Source organism: Caretta caretta, chromosome 17 (assembly GCF_965140235.1).
Source record: "Caretta caretta isolate rCarCar2 chromosome 17, rCarCar1.hap1, whole genome shotgun sequence".
NCBI lineage: Eukaryota > Metazoa > Chordata > Testudines > Cheloniidae > Caretta > Caretta caretta.
The window spans coordinates 24,017,766-24,044,559 of record NC_134222.1 but is presented as its reverse complement, the minus strand read 5'-3'; the positions used below and the strand labels follow the sequence as shown (position 1 = coordinate 24,044,559).

Genomic DNA, 26,794 nt, shown 5'->3' with positions numbered 1-26,794 from the left:
GTCCAGGTTACATACTGCCAGTTGTTAATTTTTGTATTAGTGAGGATGGCATCTAGCACTTGAGTTAAACCAAGATACCCCAAAATAGCTTTAAAATATTAAATTCGGTTAGGGGGAAAAATCTCAAAAGTCCTTTGAAGGCAATATGAACCCCTGTTAGGAAAATGTACAGAATGCAGATAACATAACTCTATTGTAAATACTTTTTAAAAAATATGATAAAATGGGTTAGGATGATAATATCCTTGACTGGTAGAATCACAATGGTCGAAAATGACGCTTCTCCCTAGGATTACATTCTTACTGCAAAGACTTCTAAAAGAAATCCCTATCTAATTACTATTTATGATGTTACAATTTATTTGGGGGCAAACAAAATTCCTAGGTTTAATGTAATAAAAGATATAGTATAGGCCAATATTGGAAAGAGGATAAGCAGCCTCAGATATTGGGAGGTGGAGGGAATATTGGACATCACAATTATGGCCTTCATTCTATGGTGTTATAAAGTTTTCTCTCTGCTTTAGTGACAATAATTTTCTTCTCAAACTATCTGAGACTTGCTTAAATTTCTTTTGCCTTACTGAAAAAAAGGGAGCGAGAGAGAGAGAGCGAGCACGCTAGCCCTCCACTAACAAAAATTAGATGCTTCCCTCCAAAGTTCTCAACATTGGGCATAAGAGAAATTTTGAATACATGCTGAGTACCCTGAAGCCTATTTCTGGAGATACAAATGGGGCAAAAGTGGACTTGCAAAGAGTAAGGCAGGTGTTTAAGGGGAAGTAATCGATGGACCTGAGACACTACTAAGAACTTGATGAGATCACAGGTTTGGCTGCTAAAGATAATAGTGTTGATGTAATAGAGTAAGAGTTCTGTAAGACATTTTGCTTGGTACTGCATGACAAGAAAGATGCAAAATTAACATGGCATACATTAAATGGATTAAAAGCTGGCTAATTAATAGGTCTCAAAATGTAATTGTAAACGGGGGATCATCCTTGAACAGGTGTGTCTCTATTGGGATCCTGTAGGGATCAGTTCTTGGCCCTATGCAATTTAACATTTTATTAATGATCTGGAAGAAAACATAAAATCAACAGTTACAAAATTTGCAGATGACACAAAAATTAGGGGAGTAGTAAACAATGAAGAGGAAAGGTCACTGATTCAGACCTCTGTAGATTGCTTGATTAGCTGGGTTCAAGAAAACACTACATTTTTATACGGTTAAGTGTACATTTATACATCTAGGAAAAAAGAATGTAGATGTACTTACACAATGAGGGACTCTGGGAAGCAGTGACTCTGAAAAAGATTTGGGGGTTGTGGTGGATAATCAGCTGAATATGAGCTCCCAGTTTGGTGCTGTAGCCAAAAGGGCTAATGCTTTCCTTGAATGTGTTAACAGGGAAATCTCAAGTAGGAGTAGAGAGTTATTTTACATATGAATCTGGCACTGGTGAGACTGCTGGTAGAGGACTGTGTCCAGTTCTGTTGTCCACACATTCAAGAAAAATGTTGATTGATTGGTGATGGTTCAGATAAGAGCCAGAGAATAGTTAAAGGATTAGAAAACATGCCTTTTTATAGTTACAGAGTCAAGGAGCTCAGTCTATTTAGCTTAAGGAGAAGGTGAAGGGATGACTTGATTAGTCTATAAGTACCTACATGGGGAGCAGATATTTGATAATGGGCTCTTCAGTCTCGCAAAGAAAGATATAACATGATCTAATGTCTGGAAGTTGAAGCTAGACCTATTCAGACTGGAAATAAAGTGTAAATTTTTAACAGCAAAAGTAATTAAGCATTGGAACAATTTACCCAGGGTCATGGTGGTTTTCTCCATCACTGATAATTTTTAAATCAAGATTGGATGTTATTTTAAAGATGTGCTCTAGGAATTATTTTGGGGAAGCTCTAGTGTGCCTTCTGGCCTTGGAACTGATGAATCTAAGAAACTTTGAATATATCTAATATTGTAGTAATATTTTTCTTATTACAGTCCATTGCATTTTGTTTTCCCAGAATCCTCCAATGCAGTCATCATACCCAGTTGAATTTTTGCCATCTAACTGGCCATGCAATACAGCTGATGAAAACAAGAAGACAGAAGTAAACCTAGAGGCTGTCTTTCAGATTGTAGATGAGATGCATTCATCCCCCAAGTTAGAGATGGTGAAGGTGGAACCTGTGGAGAACCAGTGTCCAACCCCACAGCCTAATGCAGGCCAGCAATTGATCGTTAATCCTGGGAATAATGATGCACCTTCCTCGAGTCATGCCAGCCAGCTGGAGCCTCTTACACCTGTAGGTTCTGATATTACATTTATGGTGGGAACAGATCAAGCAATAGCCTGTTCTTTGCCACAGTCTTCTGAATTTATTTATACTATCCACACCACCGAGCCTGTAGAGAACACTGCTGCGCAAACGGTGCAGGAACCTGCAGACACACAGGAAGCACATGCGAAACTGAAAGAACAGATGAGCCATGCTTCAGCTCAGTCTTCAGTGGTGTTTCTTCAGGAGGGACTGCCATTCAGTCCACAGCAGGTATGGGGTAAAGGAACACTGCAATATGTGTTCCTGTACTACAGGATATTCTGCTGTGATAACTACGCTATACCACAGTGAGGGCCTGGTCCTACAAACTTCTTGTGTGAGTAGTCCCATTGAAGTAACTTACATAAAACTGTGAGAAACTAAAGGGTTGGCTGGATTGGACTTCTAGGGTCAGATTCCCAGCCAATGTAAATCCGCATCACTCCATTGTGATCTGTCCCTTAGTATTTACTATGTCTTATGTCACTAAGGGCAGGTCTTAAGGGGTTAAGTCGACCTAAGTTACGCAACTCCAGCTACGTGAATAACAGAGCTGGAGTAGACGTACTTTAGGTCGACTTATTGCGTTGTCTACACGGCGCTGGGTCAACGGGAGAAATTCTCCCGTCAACTTACCTTATGCTTCTCTTTCCGGTGGAGTATTGGAGTCGACGGGAGAGCGAGTGGTGGTCGATTTAGCAGGTCTTCACTAGACCCGCTAAATCAGCCCCTGGTGGATCAATCGCTGCAGCATCGATCCATGGTAAGCCCTAAGGCTTTGTTTACACTGGAACTTCTTCAGCAAAACTTTTGTTTTACTGATGAAAAGAGCCGGTGTGAACAGCTCTTTGTCGGCAGGAAGACTTTCCTGCCGACAAAGTCGCTGCTGCTCGTGGCGAGGTGGAAGTTTTTTGTCAGCAGGAGAGCTTTCTCCTGCCGACAAACAGCAGCTGCACTGCATGCCTTTTAGCAGCATGGCTGTGGCAGCACAGCCGTGTCACTAAAAGCAAGGTACTGTACACAAAGCCTTAGTGTTATTCCAAAACACTGAGCAATTAATTTGAGTGACAGTTAGTATTCTTAATTTATGCACACTATTTAACTCAATTTTTTTGGTTCATTGAGGAAAGATTTCTCTGAACCTTGTGTATTGTAATATCCCATACTTGGTTTGATTGTTCTTTCTAGACATACAAAAGAAAAAGATGAGCAGGACAGGATGTGCAGGGGACATGTATCCTGTATTAATGAGAGTGCTGGTGTATGGCTGCCAAGTTATTTCCGCATAGAAGTGAGGCCTCAAATGTGAGATACAGGGTTAAACACCAGTTTATCAAGAGATTGTGACTAAATCCAGGTCTTTCCAGACATGCCCACTCTGTCTACTTCCATCTTTTACACATTACACTGGAGAGAAAGGCATGAGTGCTTAGGGGGCTACCACTCAAAGCAAAGATTTATCCCTAGCATTTAACCATGGCTGGTCAAAAGCTTTAATCTAAACTGTTTTTGATGGGAAATTGGGTTTTTCATTAAATGGAATTTTTTGTATTAAAAAAAAATCTGTCTACTTTCCATGGAAAACTTACATGATTATTTAACCAAAAAACGGAAATATTTTGATACAGGTATCCTATTGTGCTATCTCATGGAAGTTGAAATTTGGTTTCCTCGTGTCCCCATTCTCTATGGGCTAAGCTTCCCAGGTCAGCTACATCTCCCATGATTCATCATGACCAGAGACTCCCCTGGTGAAGCTGTCTCCCTTCACCAGGAGAGGAGAGGTGTATCAGGTGAGATGTCTGACCAGGGAGCCCAGCCCTTGGAGGAGAAAGGGAGCACGGCAGCACTTCCAAATCAAAATATTTTGGATTTCAGATTTTCGCCAGGATCTTACTTTCCATGGAAAAGTTTGCTCAAGCAATTGTCTTTACAAGTTGTTGCAAAATTTTTAGCAGGGGAAAAGCCTATATTCTGTCTAGTTCTTCATTTAACCTTATTTGGACCATGAATCTGCTTCCATTTATGCTTGCACTGCAGAGCAACATCTATTCACATCTTTGCAGCACTTATAGAATCATAGAAGATTAGGGTTGGAAGAGACCTTAGGAGGTCATCAAGTCCAACCCCCTGCTCAAAGCAGGACCAGCACCAACTAAATCATCCCAGCCAGGGCTTTGTCAAGCTGGGCCTTAAAAACCTCTAAGGATGGAGATTTCACCACCTCCCTAGGTAACCCTTTCCAGTCCTTCACCACCCTCCTAGTGAAATAGTTTTTCCTAATATCCAACCTAGACCTCCCCCACTGCAACTTGAGACCATTGCTTCTTGTTCTGCCATCTGCCACCACTGAGAACAGCCAAGTGCCATCGTCTTTGGAACCCCCCTTCAGGTAGTTGAAGACTGCTATCAAATCCCCCCTCACTCATCTCTTTTGCAAGCTAAACAAGCCAAGTTCCCTCAGCCTCTTTTCGTAAGTCATGTGCCCCAGCCCCCTAATCATTTTTGTTGCCCTCTGCTGGACTCTCTCCAATTTGTACACATCCTTTCTATAGTGTGGGGCCCAAAACTGGGCACAGTACTCCAAATGTGGCCTCACCAGTGCCGAATAGAGGGGAATAATCACTTCCCTTGATCTGCTGCCAATGCTCCTACTAATGCAGCCCAATATGCTATTAGCCTTCTTGGCAACAAGGGTATACTGCTGACTCATATCCAGTTTCTCGTCCACTGTAATCCCCAGGTCCTTTTCTGCAGAACTGCTGCTTAACCAGTCGGTCGCCAGCCTGTAGCAGTGCATGGGATTCTTTCATCCTAAGTGCAGGACTCCTGCACTTGTCCTTGTTGAACCTCATCAGATTTCTTTTAGCCCAATCCTCCAATTTGTCTAGGTCACTCTGGACCCTATAGGTTCCAGGCCATTTTAGCATTACATTAATTGTGGTTAAAGAAACAACCCCTCTATTTTTGGTAGTTATTAACCTTCAGAAAAACTTGTTTTCAAGCTGAAATTTTTCATGAGTGTTCTTAACACAACGGTATACCTAGTGTGAGAGGGTTGGGCCAGATGGCTACAGGAGAGTGATAGAAGGCAGGTATATTAGCCCCAGGTTAAGTGGGTCCCTTTTCCCTGGGTAAGGGTGCAGGGAAGGTTCCAGAACAATCAGGAACTTTCTGGAAGCAATTAAGGCAGACAGGCTGATTAGAACACCTGCAGCCAATCAAGAAGCTGCCAAAATCAATTCAGACAGGCAGGCTAATCAGGGCACCTGGGTTTAAAAAGGAGCTCACTTCAGTTTGTGGCGTGCGTGCAAGGAGCTGGGAGCAAGAGGCGCAAGAAGCTGAGAGTGAGAAGGTGTACTACTGGAAGACTGAGAAATACAAGCATTATCAGAAATCAGGAGGAAGGTCCTGTGGTGAGAATAAAGAAGGTGTTGGGAGGAGGCCATGGGGAAGTAGCCCAGGGAGTTGTAGCTGTCGTGCAGCTGTTACAGGAGCCACTGTAGACAGCTGTAATCCACAGTGCCCTGGGCTGGAACCCAGAGTAGAGGGCGGGCTCGGGTTCCTCCCATCCCTCCATCTCCCCAACTTCCTACTTGATACCAGAGGAGTTGACCTGGACTGTGGGTTCCACCGGAGGGGAAGGTCTCTGGCCTGATCCACTGGGTAGATCAGAAGAGACTGCGGGAATTGTTCTTCTTCCTTTTCCCCATAGCCAGTGATGAGGCTAACTGAGTGAACGGCAGATTTGAGCCATGAAAGTGGCCAAACTGAGGGCTGCCGTGAACCTCTGAGGCGAGCAAATCCGCCAATAAGCGCAGGACCTACCAAGGCAAAGGAGGAACTTTCACACTAGATATCAACAAACAATTTTGGCCAGACATCCTGTCCCCTTATTGCATATACTCTCAAACCTGTTTATTAATAGGTTGGACAAGTTCTGGCACTTTGAGACTGCAGCTGACAACTATCTTGCTGAATGATAACATCATTTGAGATATGAGTATATGCTGATACAATGAAAAAATCTGAAAACTAGTTTTTATTTTGTAATATTTACTTAAACAGAATAATGTTACTGTGTAAAATATCACTTTGCTTAAATACTAGACTTAGAGACATTTTTAGAAATGCACATAGAATTGTGGCAGCTGTGCATGTAAGTGGCTAGTTAGATGCCTTACTAGTCATTGGAGTATACAGTTACACCTCTTTAGCACTCGTTTAAAAATCTGACCTTGAAGATTTTTTTTTGTTAAATATTATGTTAGGATGGAGCTCAAATTGCTGATGTCATAAGTGATATTACAGATCACCAAGATGCTCAGAAATACCAATTTTAAAAAAAGAGAGCTTTTATTTTTACATTTATTTTACACAGTTTATACCTTATGAAAATCAGATCAGTTTTTTTTAATGGCATTTAAGCTCCAAGTAGTGTTTTCTGTTTGTAGAATGTCCCTTGAAGTGGATGTTCCATGAGAGAAAGAGCTATTTATCTGCATTAAATCCCCTAAAGTGATTACAGAAAGTATTGAGTGGGTTTTGATTTTTTTTTTTAAAGGTGGATCCCAGTATTAAGTGTCAAACCAACCCATCAGAGACAGTTTTGTCTTCGGAGCAGGTAGGATTCCTTATTTCAGATGTGGGACCTGTGAGCAAATCTGTCAAAGACACAGCTTCATCCATACAAACCAGGTGCAGAGAGAGAAGAAGCAGTTCACAGAAGGGCAAGTCTCCTGGTAAGAATTGGGTCCATAGCTTTACCAGTGTTTCCTGTGACTGGTGACTAAGGAGCCATGTAGTCAAGACAGAGAGAATGATGAACAGTGTAAGGCTTGGTCTACACTTGAAAGTTATGCAAGTATACCAATTTTGGATAATTGTGTACTGTTTTTTTTAACTGAAATAATTATACCAGTACAACCACTGATATTGCCACAGTTGTACAGGTATAAAGGTGCCTTATACCAGTATACCTTATTTTCCTTTCTATACAGGAATAAACTGTACCATAGAATCATAGAATATCAGGGTTGGAAGAGACCTCAGGAGGTCATCTAGTCCAACCCCCTGCTCAAAGCAGGACCAATCCCCAACTAAATCATCCCAGCCAGGGCTTTGTCAAGCCTGACCTTAAAAACTTGTAAGGAAGGAGATTCCATCACCTCCGTAGGTAACCCATTCCAATGCTTCACCACCCTCCTAGTGAAAAAGTTTTTCCTAATATCCATCCTAAACCTCCCCCACTGCAACTTGAGACCATTACTCCTCATTCTGTCATCTGCTATCACTGAGAACAGTCTAGATCCATCTTCTTTGGAACCCCCTTTCAGGTAGTTGAAAGCAGCTGTCAAATCTCCCCTCATTCTTCTCTTCCGCAGACTAAACAATCCCAGTTTCCTCAGCCTCTCCTCATAAGTCATGTGTTCCAGTCCCCTAATAATTTTTGTTGCCCTCCGTTGGATGTTTTCCAATTTTTAAAAAATCCTTCTTGTAGTGTGGGGCCCAAAACTGGACACGGTACTCCAGATAAAAAGAAAAGGAGTACTTGTGGCACCTTAGAGACTAACCAGTTTATTTGAGCATAAGCTTTCGTGAGCTACAGCTCACTTCATCGGATGCATACTATGGAAAATACAGAAGATGTTTTTATACACACAGACCATGAAAAAAATGGGTGTTTATCACTACAAAAGGTTTTCTCTCCCCCCACCCCACTCTCCTGCTGGTACTAACTTATCTAAAGTGATCACTCTCCTTACAATGTGTATGATAATCAAGGTGGGCCATTTCCAGCACAAATCCAGGGTTTAACAAGAACGTCTGAGGAACAGTGGGGGGGGAAGGGAAGGAATAAACAAGGGGAAATAGGTTACTTTTTATAATGACTGAACCATTCCCAGTCTCTATTCAAGCCTAAGTTAATTGTATCCAATTTGTAAATTAATTCCAATTCAGCAGTCTCTCGTTGGAGTCTTTTCGAAGTTTTTTTGTTGAAGGAAAGTCACTTTGAGATCAGAAATCGAGTGACCAGAGAGATTGAAGTGTTCTCCGACTGGTTTATGAATGTTATAATTCTTGACATCTGATTTGTGTCCATTTATTCTTTTACGTAGAGACTGTCCAGTTTGACCAATGTACATGGCAGAGGGGCATTGCTGGCACATGATGGCATATATCACATTGGTAGATGTGCAGGTGAACGAGCCTCTGATAGTGTGGCTGATGTTATTAGGCCCTGTGATGATGTCCCCTGAATAGATATTTGGGCACAGTTGGCAACGGGCTTTGTTGCAAGGATAGGTTCCTGGGTTAGTGGTTCTGTTGTGTGGTATGTGGTTGCTGGTGAGTATTTGCTTCAGGTTGGGGGGCTGTCTGTAGGCAAGCACTGGCCTGTCTCCCAAGGTTTGTGAGAGTGTTGGGTCGTCCTTCAGGATAGGTTGTAGATCCTTAATAATGCGTTGGAGGGGTTTTAGTTGGGGGCTGAAGGTGATGGCTAGTGGCGTTCTGTTATTTTCTTTGTTAGGCCTGTCCTGTAGTAGGTGACTTCTGGGAACTCTTCTGGCTCTATCAATCTGTTTCTTCGCTTCAGCAGGTGGGTATTGTAGTTGTAAGAATGCTTGATAGAGATCTTGTAGGTGTTTGTCTGTGTCTGAGGGGTTGGAGCAAATGCGGTTGTATTGCAGAGCTTGGCTGTAGACGATGGATCGTGTGGTGTGGTCAGGGTGAAAGCTGGAGGCATGTAGGTAGGTATAGTGGTCAGTAGGTTTCTGATTTGAAGGTATACATTGTCCCCAAATATAAAATAGTTATGGGTAAAGACAAAATCGCAAAGTTCAGCCACCAGGTTAGCCGTGACATTATTGTGGATAGTGTTCTTGACGGCTTGTAGTCCATCTTTGTGTGGAATGTTGGTGTAGAGGGCTTCTACATCGATAGTGGCCAGAATGGTGTTTTCAGGAAGATCACCGATGGATTGTAGTTTCCTCAGGAAGTCAGTGGTGTCTCGAAGGTAGCTGGGAGTGCTGGTAGAGTAGGGCCTAAGGAGGGAATCTACATATCCAGACAATCCTGCTGTCATGGTGCCAATGCCTGAGATGATAGGGCGCCCAGGATTTCCAGGTTTATGGATTTTCAGTAGTAGATAGAATATCCCAGGTCGGGGTTCCAGGGGTGTGTCTGTGCGGATTTGATCTTGTGCTTTTTCAGGGAGTTTCTTGAGCAAATGCTGTAGTTTCTTCTGGTAACTCTCAGTGGGATCAGAGGGTAATGGCTTGTAGAAAGTGGTGTTGAAGAGCTGCCGAGCAGCCTCTTGTTCATATTCCGACCTATTCATGATGACAACAGCACCTTCTTTGTCAGCCTTTTTGATTATGATGTCAGAGTTGTTTCTGAGGCTGTGGATGGCATTGCGTTCTGCATGGCTGAGTTTGTGGGGCAAGTGATGCTGCTTTTCCACAATTTCAGCCCGTGCACGTCGGCGGAAGCAGTCTATGTAGAAGTCCAGTCTGCTGTCTCGACCTTCAGGAGGAGTCCATCTAGAATCCTTCTTTTTTTAGTGTTGGTAGGGAGGTCTTTGTGGATTAGTATGTTGTTCAGAGGTTTGTTGGAAATATTCCTTGAGTCGGAGACGTTGAAAATAGGATTCTAGGTCACCACAGAACTGTATCATGTTCGTGGGGGTGGAGGGGCAGAAGGAGAGGCCCCGAGATAGGACAGTTGCTTCTGCTGGCTAAGAGTATAGTTGGATAAGTTAACAATATTGCTGGGTGGGTTGAGGGAACCATTGCTGTGGCCTCTTGTGGCATGTAGTAGTTTAGAAAGTTTAGTGTCCTTTTTCTTTTGTAGAGAAGCAAAGTGTGTGTTGTAAATGGCTTGTCTAGTTTTACTAAAGTCCAGCCACGAGGAATTTTGTGTGGAAGGTTGTTTTTTATGAGAGTATCCATTTTTGAGAGCTCATTCTTTATCTTTCCCTGTTTGCTGTAGAGGATGTTGATCAGGTGGTTCCAGTACTCCAGATGAGGCCTCACCAATGTTGAATAGAGGGGAATGATCACGTCCCTCGATCTCCTGGCAATGTCCCTACTTACACATCCCAAAATGCCATTGGCCTTCTTGGCAACAACGGCACACTGTTAACTCATATCCAGGTTCTCATCCACTGTAACCCTTAGGTCCTTTTCTGCAGAAATGCTGCCTAGCCAGTCGGTCCCTAGTCTGTAGCGCGGTGCATGGGATTCTTCCATCCTAAGTGTAGGGCTCTGCACTTGTCCTTGTTGAACCTCATCAGATTTCTTTTGGCCCAATCCTCTAATTTGTCTAGGGCCCTCTGTATCCTATCCCTACCCTCCAGCGTATCTACCTCTCCTCCCAGTTTAGTGTCATCTGCAAACTTGCTGAAGGTGCAATCCACACCATCCTCCAGATCATTAACGAAGATATTGAAGAAAACCAACCCGAGGACCGTCCCTTGGGTCACTCCACTTGATACCGGCTGCCAACTAGACATCGAGCTGTTGATCACTACCTGTTGAGCCCGACAATCTAGCCAACTTTCTATCCACCTTATAGCCCATTCATCCAGCCCATACTTCTTTAACTTGCTGAAAAGAATACTGTGGGAGACCGTGTCAAAAGCTTTGCTAAAGTCAAGGAATAACACGTCCACTGCTTTCCCCTCATCCATAGAGCTAGTTATCTCATCATAGAAGGCAAGTAGATTAGTCAGGCATGACTTGCCCTTGGTGAATCCATGCTGACCGTTCCTGATCACTTTCCTTTCCTCTAAGTGCTTCCGAATTGATTTCTTGAGGACTTGCTCCATGATTTTTCCGGGGACTGAGGTGAGGCTGACCGGCCTGTAGTTCCCAGGATCCTCCGTCCCTTTTTTAAAGATGGGCACTACATTAGCCTTTTTTCAGTCGTCTGGGACCTCCCCCGATTGCCATGAGTTTTCAAAGATAATGGCCAATGGCTCTGCAATCACATCCACCAACTCCTTTAGCACTCATGGCTGCAGCGCATCTGGCCCCATAGACTTTTCCCAGCTTTTCTAAATAGTCCCCAACCACTTCTTTCTCCACAGAGGGCTGGTCCCCTCCTCCCCATGCTGCGCTGCCCAGTGCAGTAGTCTGGGAGCTGACCTTGTTCGTGAAGACAGAGGCAAAAAAGGCATTGAGTACATTAGCTTTTTCCACATCCTCTGTCACTAGGTTGCCTCCCTCATTCAGTAAGGGGCCCACACTTTCCTTGACTTTCTTCTTGTTGCTAACATACCTGAAGAAACCCTTCTTGTTACTCTTAACATCTCTTGCTAGAAGCAACTCCAGGTGTGATTTGACCTTCCTGATTTCTCTCCTGCATGCCCGAGCAATATTTATATACTCTTCCCTGGTCATTTGTCCAATCTTCCACTTCTTGTAAGCTTCTTTTTTGTGTTTAAGATCAGCAAGGATTTCACTTTGAAGCCAAGCTGGTCGCCTGCCATAGTTACTGTTCTTTCTACACATCAGGATGGTTTGTCCCTGTAACCTCAATAAGGATTCTTTAAAATACAGCCAACTCTCCTGGACTCCTTTTCCCCTCATGTTATTCTCCCAGGGGATCCTGCCCAACAGTTCCCTGAGAGAGTCAAAGTCTGCTTTTCTGAAGTCCCGGGTCCGTATTCTGCTGCTTTCCTTTCTTCCTTGTGTCAGGATCCTGAACTTGACCATCTCATGGTCACTGCCTCCCAGGTTCCCATCCACTTTTGCTTCCCCTACTAATTCTTCCCGGTTTGTGAGCAGCTGGTCAAGAAGAGCTCCGCCCGTAGTTGGTTCCTCCAGCACTTGCACCAGGAAATTGTCCTCTACAGTTCCGAAAAATTTCCTGGATTGTCTGTGCACCGCTGTATTGCTCTCCCAGCAGATATCAAGGTGATTGAAGTCTCCCATGAGAACCAGGGCGTGCGATCTAGTAACTTCTGTTAGTTGCCGGAAGAAATCCTCGTCCACCTCATTCCCTTGGTTCGGAGGTCTATGGCAGACTCCCACCACAACATCACCCTTGTTGCTCACGCTTCTAAGCTTAATCCAGAGACACTCAGGTTTTTCTGCAGTTTCATACCGGAGCTCTGAGCAGTCATACTGCTCTCTTACATACAATGCAACTCCCCCACCTTTTCTGCCCTGCCTGTCCTTCCTGAACAGTTTATATCCATCCATGACAGTACTCCAGTCATGTGAGTTATCCCACCAAGTCTCTGTTATTCCAATCACATCATAATTCCTTGACTGTGCCAGGACTTCCAGTTCTCCCTGCTTCTTTCCCAGGCTTCTTGCATTTGTGTATTGGCACTTGAGATACCAGAAGCACTTTACACTGGTATAACTTGTTCATACTAGGTGGGCTATATGGCTTTAACAATATGGTATAGTTAAACTACGCTGATTCGGTTAATTCAGAACAATTTTTATCTATAAAGAAGCCCTAAATAGTTTCAATGTTTACTTTCAAGTGACTTTTTTTGGAATATTTCTTGTTGAGGTAGAATAATTAGCTCAATCTTAATTTCATGCTAATTACCACACAAACTTTTTAAAAGTGAAATGATCAGTAATTGTAATGCCTTTCAAGGATATTCAGGGTTGGTTTGGGATTTTTGTTGTGGCGGGGTGTTTGTTTTTTTGTTTCATGTAAACCCCCAAAATTTGGAGTTCAAGTGCTTGCATATGTCCGCTCCACTCCAGGAATGTGCGCGACCAATGCATTGGTGCTGGAGAGTTTTCCCTAGTGGTACCAGCCCTGCTTTTCCTCCTGCTTGAGCTGTGACATAAAGAGTGTCGCTGCTCTGCCCCTCCCTCAGCTTCTTTTTACAGTGTGTGGCTGGTAGTCAGAGTGGAGCATTCACTATGCCTTTGCATATAATCTACGCTTTTAGAATTTTCATAGACTCATAGAATACCAGGGTTGGAAGGGACCCCAGGAGGTCATCTAGTCCAACCCCCTGCTCAACGCAGGACCAATCCCCAACTAAATCATCCCAGCCAGGGCTTTTTTAATTTTGCTAGTGTATAGAGTAGGGCTGTCAAGCGATTAATTGCACTGTTAAGCAATAACAGAATACCATTTATTTAAATATTTTTGGGTGTTTTCTATGTTTTCAAATATATTGATTTCAGTTACAACACAGAATACACAGTGTACAGTGCTCACTTTATTTTTTATTACAAATATTTGCACTGTAAAAAACAAGGAATAGTATTTTTCCATTCACTTAAGACAAGTGAGGTAATGCAATCTCTTTATCATGAAAGTTGAACTTACAAGTGTAGAATTATATAAAGAAAAATAACTGCATTCAAAAATAAAACAGTATAAATCTTCAGCACCTACAAGTCCACTCATTCCTATTTCTTGTTCAGCCAATCGCTCAGACAAACAAGTTTGTTTACATTTGCAGGAGATAATGCTGCCCGCTTGTTCACAATGTCACCTGAATGTGAGAACAGGTATTTTCATGGCACTGTTGTAGCTGGCATTGCAAGATATTTACATGCCAGTTGCACTAAAGATTCATATGTCCCTTCATGCTTCAACCACCATTCCAGGGGACATGTGTCCATGCTGATGACGGGTTCTGCTCGATTAAAATCCAAAGGATTGCGGACCGACGCATGTTCATTTTCATCATCTGGGTCAGTTGCCACCAGCAGAAGGTTGATTTTTTTTTTTTTCATGGTTTGGGTTCTGTAGTTTCCGCATCGGAGTGTTGCTCTTTTAAGACTTCTGAAAGCATGCTCCACACCTCATCCCTCTCAGATTTTGGACGGCACTTCAGATTCTTAAACCTTGGGTCGAGTGCTGTAGCTATCGTTAGAAATCTCACATTGGTATTTTCTTTGCGTTTTGTAAAATCTGCAGCAAAAGTGTTCTTAAAATGAACATGTGCTGAGTCATCACCCGAGACTACTATAACACGAAATATATGGCAGAATGCAGGTAAAATAGAGCCAGAGACATACAGTTCTCCCCCAAGGAGTTCAGTCACAAATTTAATTAACACTTTTTTTTTTTTTTAACAAGCGTCATCATCATGGAAGCATGTCCTTTGGAATGATGGCCGAAGCATGAAGGGGCACACGAATGTTTATCATATCTGTCACGTAAATACGTCGCAATGCTGGTTACAAAAGTCCCATGCAAACAGCTGTTCTCACTTCTGGTGACGTAAATAAGAAGAGGGCAGTATTATCTCCCGTAAATGTAAACAAACTTGTTTGTCTTAGCGATTGATTGAATGAGAAGTAGAACTGAGTGGACTTTTAGGCTCTAAAGTTTTGCATTGTTTTGTTTTTAAGTGCAGTTATATAACAACAAAAATCTACATTTGTAAGTTGCACTTTCATGATAAAGAAGTTGCACTACAATACTTGTATGAGGTGAATTGAAAAATATTATTTCTTTTGGGGGAGGGATAGCTCAGTGGTTTGAGCATTGACCTGCTAAACCCAGGGTTGTGAGTTCAATTCTTGAGGGGGCCATTTAGGGATCTGGGGCAAAAATTGGAGATTGGTTCTGCTTTGAGCAGGGGGTTGGACTGGATGACCTCCTGAGATCCCTTCCAACCCTGATATTCTATGATTTTGTTTATCATTTTTACAATGCAAATATTTGTAATAAAAATAATATAAAGGGGGAAGTGTACGCTTTGTATTCTGTGTTGTAATTGAAATCAATATATTTGAAAATGTAGAAAAAATAAAAAAAATTAATAAATTTCAATTAGTATTCTATTGTTTAACAATGCGATTTAAACTGCGATTAATTACGATTAATTTTTTTGAGTTAATCGTGTGCATTAACTGTGATTAATTGACAGTCCTAGTATAGAATTATTAGAATCACAGAATCATAGAATATCAGGGTTGGAAGGGACCTCAGGAGGTCATCTAGTCCATCTGTAGATGCTCTTTAACTTTTAAGTCATAAGGACACACTTTTTTTTTTCTCTTTTTTTTTTTTTCTTATTTTTTATGTAGTTGATTTTTTTTATTGTTTGGGCTCTGCTTGGTCCTGGGAGTGCTTATGTCAAAGTCTCCTGGATTTAAATATTACTTAGAGTGTTGGGTGTTGTTGCCCATTAGTGACCCTCATTCTCATTGGTCAGGAGTGTGTCACTTAGAGGTGTGTTCTGTTTCCAGAGGTATTAAGAAAAAGACACACAAGTGGAGGGACATGTGTCTCAGGGGTTACCTAATGCAGTGATCCTCAACCTTTTTTTTTTTTAACCTAATTTGAAATAGACAAATCTGCAGATCCCCAACTTCCTCCTCATTATTTTGTTGCTCATAATTTGTTTTTCATGTTACTTTAATAGTTATCACACATATTACTGTAGATAAATTATTATTTGACTAGTTCAACAAAAAGATAGCTAACTTAAAATATTGATATCTTACCTGGTACTCATGATAAATTATAGCATTGCTAGGTGATATTTGGGCGGGTGCTGGAGGGGGCTTGTGTGTGTGTGTGTGTGTACTGGGACAGGTACCTGGGTGGGGGCTGGAGGAGGGACCTGAGGCGACTGCAGCGGAACATTCCGGGGGGCTGGGTGAGCCCTGTGTGGCCAGGCTTAGGGAGGGAGTGCCACCTCCACCCCCGACTCACCTCAGCGGGCAGTCTGCAAAGCAGGTATCTAGAAGTGCTGGGACTCCAGCAGCAGGGAAGGAGAAGCAACCCCATGTATCAGGAAGAGAGGGGGCTCAGCCCACAGTCAGCCTCCTTGCTGCTTCCTCCTTCCCTGCACGGACACATGATGAGCGTGGCTGCCAGCGGGAGCCGCTGCCTCCTCTCTGTTGGGCATTGCGGTGAGAGGTGGCCTGAGGCCTTGTCCACCCACTGCCCTGTCGGGCAGAGTCTGCAGTAGCCCCTCTGGATGGGTCCCGTTGGAAGGCAGAAATCTGTGCGGGGGCCATGTGACCCTGCGTGCCCCTTATGCATTGTCTTTGGGAGGGACCAATCAGTTCACAGACCCCCTTGATTATACTGACAGACCCCTGAGGGTCAAGAGTCATTGACCTAATGGACACTGCACTTCAACTAGCACTGGAGCTCACTAGGTTAGTGCAGGGGAGTTCATGCACTACTCTGTCAGTAGTGCCTTGTATCTTACTGTTCTGACTATGGAAGAAACAGAAATCTCCTTCTGTGCGCTTTCTGAGTAAGAAACACAAGCATCTGGAGCACTCTGGGGCTCCAAAGCCTAAGAAGAGTACTTTTTTTGTATTGGGACAGAATTAAGAGAGTGGTTGTTATCTGAGTGTAGCTTGTTGGGAAAGTGCAACATTAACTTTGAATTTCCTAGGTTTCAGATGTTTGTTTTCTTAATTCTAAAATTTTTGAAAGGCAGTCTACAATCTGTGGACCAAATTTTTAGAGGTTTTTCAGTGGGAGATAGGCACCTTGGAAAATCCACTGGGCACCTCCTATCTGTATTTTTAGACACATCTTTGAAAATCTGGCCCTATGTTCTTTCAACCTTGAATTCACTAGATCTGGTTATTTTTTAAACAGCCTTTATAACAAAAATGAGGGAATTTTCTTTTCTGTTACAGGTCATAGAACCATAGAATTGTAGGACTAGAATGGACCTTGAGAGATCTAGTCCAGTCCCCTGCATTCAAGGCAGGACTATGTATTATCTAGACCAGGGGTTCCCAAACTTGGTTCGCAGCTTGTTCAGGGTAAGGCCCTGGCCACCGCTTCCTGCAGCTCCGATTGGCCAGGAACGGCGAACCGCAGCTACTGGGACCTGCGAGCGGCTGTACCTGCAGACACTCAGATAAACAAAGCTTCTCACGGCCCTCCAGGGGCTTACTCTGAACAAGCTGCAAATCAAGTTTGGGAACCCCTGATCTAGACCATCCCTGCCCGGTGTTTGTCTAATCTGCTCTTAAAAATCTCCACTGACAGATTCCACATAATACCTTAGTAATTTATTCCAGTGTTTAAGTACCCAGACAGTTAGGAAATTTTTTCTAATGTCTGACCTAAACTGTCCTCACTGCAATTTAAGCCCATTGCTTCTTGTCCTATCTTCGGAGGTTAAAGAGAACAACTTTTCTCCCTCCTTCTTGTAACAACCTTTTATGTACTTGAAAACTGTTATCATGTCCACCCTCAGTCTTCTCTTCTCCAGACTAAACAAACCAAATTTTTTCAATCTTCCCTCACAGGTCATGTTTTCTAGACCTTTAATTATTTTTGTTGCTTTTCTCAGGATTTTCTCCTTGCCCACTCTTTCCTGAAATGTGGTGCCCAGACCTGGACACAATATTGCAGTTGAGGCCGTACTAGCACTGAGTAGAGCAGAAGAATTACTTTGTGTATCTTGCTTACAACACTTCTGCTAACACATCCCAGAATGATGTTTGCATTTTTGGCAACAGTGTTACACTGTTGACTCATATTTAGCTTGTGATCCTCTATGACCCCCAGATCTCTTTCTGCGGTACTCCTTCCTAGACTGTTATTTCCCATTTTGTATGTGTGCAACTGATTGTTCCTTCCTAAGTGGAGTACTTTGCAAGTATCCTCATTGAATTTCATCCTATTTACTTCAGACCCCATTTCTCCAGTTTGTCTAGATCATTTTGAATTTTAATCCTATGCTCCAAGGCACTTGCAACCCCTCTGAGCTTGATATCCTGGGCAAACTTTGTAAGTGCACTCTCTGTGCCATTATCTAAATCTTTGATGAAGATATTGAACAGAACCTGGCCCCAAACTGATCCCTGCAGGACCCCGCTCGATATGCCCTTCCAGCTTGACTGTGAACCATTGATAACTACTCTCTGGGTACAGTTTTCCAACCAGTTATGCACCCATCTTATATTAGCTCTATCTAGATTGTATTTCTCTAGTTTGATCATGCTTGACAGTAGCAAAAGCCTTACTAAAGTCAAAATATACCACATCTACCGCTTCCCTCCCCCTCCACAAAGCTTGTTACTGTGTCAAAGAAAGCTATTAAGTTGATTTTACATGATTTGTTCTTGACAGATCCATGCTGTTACTTATCACCTTATTATCTTCTAAGGGCATGTCTTCAGTAGCAACATTAAAGCACTGCCGTGGCAGCACTTTATCATGGCTTGTGTAGTTGTGGCATAGTGCTGGGAGAGCTCTCTACCAGCACTATAAAAAAACCCACGTCCATGAGGGGAATAGCTACCAGTCCTGGGATCGCGGCTCCCAGCGCTGGTGCACTGTCTACACTGGCACTTTACAGCGCTGAAACTTGCAGCGCTGGGGGGGGTGTTTTTTCACACCCCTGAGCGAGAAAGTTGCAGAACTGTAAAGTGCCAGTGTAGACAAACCCTACGTGTCTGCAAATTGATTGCTTAATTATTTGCTCCATTATCTTTCCGGGTACTGAAATTAAACTGACTGGTCTGTAATTCCCCGGGTTGTCCTTATACAACTGCACCTGTATATTCCCCTTATAGTATACCACAGGCACCTGCTCTAGGCTCCTGCCTTCTCAGCAGTCACCTCTTATGGGTAGAGACCCACATCGCTCTCCCTCCTGACTGGGGCTTTTCTAGATACACATTTCCTTGCCTACACTGTGGTTTCCCCAGTAAACCAAACTACCTTAACAGAAAACTATCTGCACTTTGCTTTCTCTTCAAAGGCTATGAACAGCATGATAGCCAGCAGTTATAAGTTACCACACAGCTGTTTCTAAACAAGCACATTTATTCTTAAAGTGAAAGCATTACAGAAAAAACATTTAAAAGCAATAAAAGAATAAAAGAACCTACATGCATGCTAATAACCTTACCAGAGATCACCCCCCTATAATCCCAGCAGGGGCTCTGAGAGGAGTAAGTCTCAGTTCTTCAAACTTCACCAAGGGTTTTTTTCTGTTGTTAGTCCCTGAAGAGTGGCCAAGTCTTTACCAAGAGTCCAATTCAATTGGACTCACTGGGCAGAGTTCATGATGTGAAACAGGAGCGCTGGAGCCCACAGGCTCAGGGCAGGTCTACATTTAAACACTGAAGTGGCATATCTGCACCGGTGCATCTGCATTACTGGAGCATTTCACCTCCATGAGAGATGGTAGACATGTTAATGGGAGAAGCCCTCCCATAAACATAGTGCTGTCTACGTGGGGGGTTAGGTTGGTGTGATAGGGCCTTTGGTGGTCAGGTGGCCTACTGACTAGATCATTAGTCAAATGGGGTGGTGGGAGGACCCGGACTCTCCCTCTCTACTGGGTCCCAGCCCAGGGCCTTGTGTAGTTCAACCCCTAAACAGGGGAGATGAGTCTCTCTCCCAGCGGGGAGGGGCTGATCAAGATCAGTTTCCCTGGTCTATTTTCTACTAAAGTCTCTTTAGTTTTGGACGTGGCCCTGCTAGTCCAGTGTCCCTGCATTTGGGGCTTATCTGTAGGCTCCCCTTGGCAGGGGAAGGCTTACTTGCCTCCAGTGGTTGTGCCGGCTGGCAGATTGCTTCATCGGTCTCTTTGGTCAGGCAAACAGACAGTTCCTGCCTCCTCACAAGTCAGCCCCCAACGGAGCCAGGCTCCCTTCTTTTTCCCCCCACCCAGGCTTGGCATTACCTGCAGGTATAGTGGAACAAGACTGCTGAACCCAAAGGTTTTCTTTAACCCCTGCTGTGCCAGGTGGCAGTTTCTCTGCTCCCTCACAGTCGGTATAACTATGTCGCTCAGGAGTCTAGATTTTCCACACTTTTGCACAACATATTTATACCAATGTAAGCTTTATAGTGTAGACCTGGCCTCAGACTAGCAGGCAGTAAGTCTGCAGGGCCTACCCTGAAGGAAGAGTGGGACTTATTTTGGGTCTGCCTGTATGATGTGGTTCTTCCGAGAGACTACTTAAAAGCTAGGACATAGCACAAATTGTGTGGATTCGTGACAAATGACAAAACTATTCTTTTCACTCTGTGTATATTTTTAAATGGCTGAACTGTTCTTGCTCAACATTTTCAGATATGCTCTCTCAGGCAAAAAGTAAACCTGGAAAATTTCAGCTCCAAAAGTGAGATTTTTGACAGTTTAAACCCACTCAAAATGGCATTTTAGAATGGAAACACTTAATTAAACACCTAAATTCTAGCTGTTCCTACGTGCCCAGCTCAGTGGTTTGAGCACTGGCCTGCTAAATCCAGGGTTGTGAGTTCAATCCTTGAGGGGGCCATTTAGCGATCTCGGGCAAAAATTGGGGATTGGTCCTGCTTTGAGCAGGGGGTTGGACTAGATGACCTCCTAAGGTCCCTTCCAACCCTGATATTCTATGATTCTATGATAAGTCTCTTCACTAGGAGGGTGGTGAAGTACTGGAATGGGTTACCTAGGGAGGTGGTGGAATCTCCATTCCTAGAGTTTTTAAGACCTGGTTTGACAAAGCTTTGGCTGGGATTATTTAGTTGGTGTTGGTCCCACTTGGAACAAGGAATTGGACTAGATGACCTCCTGAGGTCTCTTCCAACCCTAATATTCTATGATTCTAAGTCCTTGGTCCTCCACAGCATCTTCTTCAGTTGGGGATATCTGATGACAGATCTATTTGCAACAGGCTACAAGCTTCTTTGAAGTTTAAGAAATTCTGTTTCAGAGGAGGCAGGAGACTGGGTTCCGTCACATACTTCTTCCTTATCCCTTAAGCTTAGGTAGGTCTTATGTAAGCTTTTCTGCTGATACCCATGCTCATCAGGGTGGAGATCTGCTCGAACCTAATCTAACAGCCTGACCTGAATCTGATTAGACCACAGCTAATCCCAAACTCAACCTGAGCCCAACACCCAATCCAAAAACCTTCTCAAATATAATAATCCCAAAATACATGCCTCAAACTAAAGGCATATCTACACAGTTAGTTTGCAGCAAGCTGTGGTGTGGAACTACCCTCCACTAGCCTACCACAGACTGACTGGCTGTGTGCGCCCTGCAGAAGTCACATTTACAGTTTTACGCTTTTTGATATAGGTCCATTTTATATCAAAGAAGACTAGTTCAAAGCATATTAACTAACTTAATGCACATCAGCAGTGCCCATGTGAACAGTTATTCCATGGCACGCTAGTGTGAGGTAGATTCACACCTCAGCTTGTAGCAAACTAACATTCTTGTAGACATGACCTTGAGCGGATCACTGCAGACTACGTGGCTCTGGGAAGGAGGATAAAGGAGTATGAGGCGCAAGTGGTGTTCTCGTCCATCCTCCCCGTGGAAGGAAAAGGCTGGGGTAGGGATCGTCGAATCGTGGAAGTCAATGAATGGCTACGCAGGTGGTGTCGGAGAGAAGGCTTTGGATTCTTCGACCATGGGATGGTGTTCCAAGAAGGAGGAGTGCTAGGCAGAGACGGGCTCCACTTAATGAAGAGAGGGAAGAGCATCTTTGCAAGCAGGCTAGCTAACCTAGTGAGGAGGGCTTTAAACTAGGTTCACCAGGGGAAGGAGACCAAAGCCCTGAGGTAGGTGGGGAAGCGGGATACCGGGAGGAAGCACGAGCAGGAGCGTGTGAGAGGGGAGGGCTCCTGCCTCATACTGAGAACGAGGGGAGATCAGCGGGTTATCTCAAGTGCCTATATACAAATGCACAAAGCCTGGGAAACAAGCAGGGAGAACTGGAAGTCCTGGCAAAGTCAGGGAATTATGATGTGATTGGAATAACAGAGACTTGGTGGGATAATTCGCATGACTGGAGTACTGTCATGGATGGGTATAAACTGTTCAGGAAGGACAGGGAGGCCAGAAAAGGTGAGGGAGTTGCACTGTATGTAAGGGAGCAGTATGACTGCTCAGAGCTCAAGCATGAAACTGCAGAAAAACCTGAGAGTCTCTGGATTAAGTTTAAAAGCGTGAGCAACAGGGGTGATGTCATAGTGGGAGTCTGCTATAGAGCACCGGACCAGGGGGATGAGGTGGATGAGGCTTTCTTCCGGCAAGTCACAGAAGCTACTAGATCGCACGCCCTGGTTCTCATGGGCGACTTCAATCATCCTGATATCTGCTGGGAGAGCAATACAGCGATGCACAGACAATCCAGGAAATTTTTGGAAGCTGTAGGGGACAATTTCCTGGTGCAAGTGCTGGAGGAACCAACAACGGGCGGAGCTCTTCTTGACCTGCTGCTCACAAACCGGGAAGAATTAGTAGGGGAAGCACAAGTGGATGGGAACCTGGGAGGCAGTGACCATGAGATGGTCAAGTTCAGGATCCTGACACAAGGAAGAAAGGAAAGCAGCAGAATACGGACCCTGGACTTCAGAAAAGCAGACTTCGACTCCCTCAGGGAACTGATGGGCAAGATCCTCTGGGAGAATAACATGAGGGGAAAAGGAGTCCAGGAGAGCTGGCTGTATTTTAAAGAATCCTTATTGAGGTTACAGGGACAAACCATCCCGATAGAATAGTAAATATGGCAGGCGACCAGCTTGGCTTCAAAGTGAAATCCTTGCTGATCTTAAACACAAAAAAGAAGCTTACAAGAAGTGGAAGATTGGACAAATGACCAGGGATGAGTATATAAATATTGCTCAGGCATGTAGGAATGAAATCAGGAAGGCTAAATCACACCTGGAGTTGCAGCTAGCGAGGGATGTTAAAAGTAACAAGAAGGGTTTCTTCAGGTATGTTGGCAATAAGAAGAAAGCCAAGAAAAGTGTGGGTCCCTTACTGAATGAGGGAGGTAACCTAGTGACAGAGGATGTGGAAAAAGCTAATGTACTCAATGCCTTTTTTGCCTCTGTCTTCACGAACAAGGTCAGCTCCCAGACTACTGCACTGGGCAGCACAGCATGGGGAGGAGGTGGCCAGCCCTCTGTGAAGGCAGAAGTGTTCGGGACTATTTAGAAAAACTGTACGTGCACAAGTCCATGGGGCTGGATGCGTTGCATCTGAGAGTGCTAAAGGAATTGGCGGATGTGATTACAGAGCCATTGGCCATTATCTTTGAAAACTCATGGCGATCGGGGGAGGTCCCGGAAGACTGGAAAAAGGCTAATGTAATGCCAGTCTTTAAAAAAGGGAAGAAGGAGGATCCTGGGAACTAGAGGCCGGTCAGCCTCACCTCAGTCCCCGGAAAAATCATGGAGCATGTCCTCAAGGAATCAATTCTGAAGCACTTAGAGGAGAGGAAAGTGATCAGGAACAGTCAGCATGGATTAACCAAGGGCAAGTCATGCCTGACTAATCTAATTGCCTTCTATGATGAGATAACTGGTTCTGTGGATGAAGGGAAAGCAGTGGACGTGTTGTTCCTTGACTTTAGCAAAGCTTTTGACACGGTCTCCCACAGTATTCTTGTCAGCAAGTTAAAGAAGCATGGGCTGGATGGATGCACTACAAGGTGGGTAGAAAATTGGCTAGATTGTTGGGCTCAACGGGTAGCAATCAATAGCTCCATGTCTAGTTGGCAGCCGGTATCTAGCGGAATGCCCCAAGAGTGAGTCCTGAGGCCGGTTTTGTTCAATATCTTCATTAATGATCTGGAGGATGGTGTGGATTGCACCCTCAGCAAGTTTGCGGATGATACTAAACTGGGAGGAGTGGTAGTGGTGGAGGGTAGGGATAGGATACAGAGGGCACTAGACAAATTGGAGGATTGGACCAAAAGAAATCTGATGAGGGTCAACAAGGACAAGTGCAGAGTCCTGCACTTAGGACGGAAGAATCCAATGCACCGCTACAGAGTAGGGACCGAATGGCTAGGCAGCAGTTCTGCAGAGACGGACCTCGGGGTTAGAGTGGACGAGAAGCTGGATATGAGTCAACAGTGTGCCCTTGTTGCCAAGAAGGCCAATGGCATTTTGGGGTGTATAAGTAGGGGCATTGCCAGCAGATCGAGGGACGTGATCGTTCCCCTCTATGTGACATTGGTGAGGCCTCATCTGGAGTACTGTGTCCAGTTTTGGGCCCCACACTAGAAGAAGGATGTGGAGAAATTGGAGAGAGTCCAGTGAAGGGCAACAAAAATGATTAGGGGTCTGGAACACATGAGTTATGAGGAGAGGCTGAGGGAACTGGGATTGTTTAGTCCACGGAAGAGAAGAATGAGGGGGGATTTGATAGCTGCTTTTAACTACCTGAAAGGTTGATCCAAAGAGGATGGATCTAGACTATTCTCAGTGATAGCAGATGACAGGACAAGAAGTAATGGTCTCAAGTTGCAGTGGGGGAGATTTAGGTTGGATATTAGGAAAAACTTTTTCACTATGAGGGTGGTGAAACACTGGAATGCGTTACCTACGGAGGTGGTCGAATCCCCTTCCTTGGAAGTTTTTAAGGTCAAGCTTGACAAAGCCCTGGCTGGGATGATTTAGTTGGGATTGGTCCTGCTCTGGGCAGGGAATTGGACTAGATGGCCTCCAGAGGTCCCTTCCAACTCTGTTATTTTATGATTCTATGATCACTAAAGTACATTCTGTGTTGACACTAACGGAGAAGTGCAACACACTTATAGCTAGAATGAGATTATAATTACAGGGTGGCACCCTTGTTAGCTGCGATGTCATTAAGGGGTTACAAATCATATGGTACTATTGTCCTCTTGGTTTCCAACTCCAAAAAGAAAGTCCTTCTCTAAGACATGTCTTAGCACTAATGAGCAAAATTCTTAGCCTTTAGTAACAGCCTTTTATGGAGGGGGGGGAAGCAGTACAGATAAAAGCAAAGCCAAAAGAAAACACAAATATATCCTGCTCTTAATGATCTCAGGAAGATGTTTCTTCATCTTTATAGTTTCTGAGATTAAAAAAAAAGAAACTGAAGAGTCTTGTATACAATGTTGTTGTCATGTCGGTCCCAGGATATTGGAGAGACAAGGTGCGTGAGGTAATATCTCTTATTGGACCAACTTCTGATGGTGAGAGAGACAAGTTTTTGAGCTACACAGAGCTGAGGAATAACTCCCTGTAGCTCGAAAGCTTGTCTCTCTCACCAACAGAAGTTGATCCAGTAAAAGGTTTTACCTTGTCACTGAAGAGTCTTGGTATTTATTAAAATTTTGAGATTCATGTAACATTCAAAGAACAAAGTTAATATTCAATAAAAAACATATCCCATCTGTGGCTTTTAAATACCATTTTTTGCCATAAACTAGGAGTTATACTGTGTCCATCTACTTTCAGTAATTAAGTAATCCCAGAGGTCTTTACTGATGTATGATAAATATAATCTTGGCTTTGGGCAAGTTAGACTGGATAGGTAAAGTTATTAAATTCCTCCGAACAGAAAACAAGGCAAAATAATTAATGGAAAAAGCTGGTTTATAAAATGTCATTTAAGAAAATAGTCAATGGCTGATGGCTTGAGGATAGTCCTCTGCCGATCAGTCATCTTTCTATCTACAGTGAAGTTCCTTTTCCTGCTGCTACTGCTGGCTGGAATATGTAGAATATTTCTAGCCAACATGATCAATTTGGGGTACACAACACTGTGTTCCTTCCAGTAGTTCAACACATCCTGTTCATGTTCCATTATGGCCTTTTATGTTGTATACTGCTGCACTTCATCATCATGTAGATTCTCCCGTTCTCCAAAGTCAGACAGTGCTTTTTCATCAGCTGTTGGTAGATTATCAGTAATGTTGCATTGCTTTACAAGGTCTGTTCCATCTCCTTTCAAGTTTTTAATTAGCCTGCACACTTTGGAATTAACCTTTTTCATGTTCATGGTCAGACAGCATTTGACGCTGATTAAATTTAGGCCAGGGAAATACTTCTGTCTTGTGTAGGTCATGTATTTCTATTTATTTTTACAAGCCACTTGCGGTGACGTTGCCTGATGTATCCTAAGAAAGAGGCTGACAATGTCATTTAAGTTTCTCAAACCAAAGCATTACTGAGTTCAGTGTAGAATACTTGTCTCCTTCCTGTTCCCTCTGAGCTTCATAAAATGGTCAGAGGAATGACACCACTTCCCCTTTTCCAACCTTTAGCTTTCCCCTCGCTCTTTTAGATTCTCTTGCAGCTCATGGTAAATCTCCTGAATTGAATTTAGTGTCAGATACACCATGCTGAAACTTGTTTCTGTCATTTGAATCACAGTTTTAGACAACAGTGCTGTGATGCCAGATTTCAGAGTAGCAGCCGTGTTAGTCTGTATTCGCAAAAAGAAAAGGAGTACTAGTGGCACCTTAGAGACTAACCAATTTATTTGAGCATAAGCTTTTGTGAGCTACAGCTCACTTCATCGGATGGATTCAGTGGAAAATACAGAGAGGAGATTTATGTACACACACAACATGAAAAAATGGGTGTTGTTATACACATTGTAAGGAGAGTGATCACTTAAGATGAGCTATTACCAGCAGGAGAGCAGGGGGAAGGGGGGAATAAACATGGGGAAATAGTTTTACTTTGTGTAATGACACATCCACTCCCAGTCTCTATTCAAGCCTAAGTTAATTGTATCCAGTTTGCAAATTAATTCCAATTCAGCAGTCTCTCGTTG

At 43.6% G+C, this 26,794-nt stretch overlaps 1 protein-coding gene across 1 annotated transcript in view; it reads left to right on the top strand.

Moving 5' to 3' along the window:
* The window catches only part of HSF5 (heat shock transcription factor 5), a 64,125-nt gene that overhangs the window by 17,173 nt on the left and 20,158 nt on the right, over positions 1 to 26,794 (top strand). Inside the window, 2 exon segments of the mRNA XM_048823927.1 lie at positions 2,029 to 2,556; positions 6,890 to 7,067. Of these exon segments, the coding sequence (XP_048679884.1) occupies positions 2,029 to 2,556; positions 6,890 to 7,067 (706 nt within the window).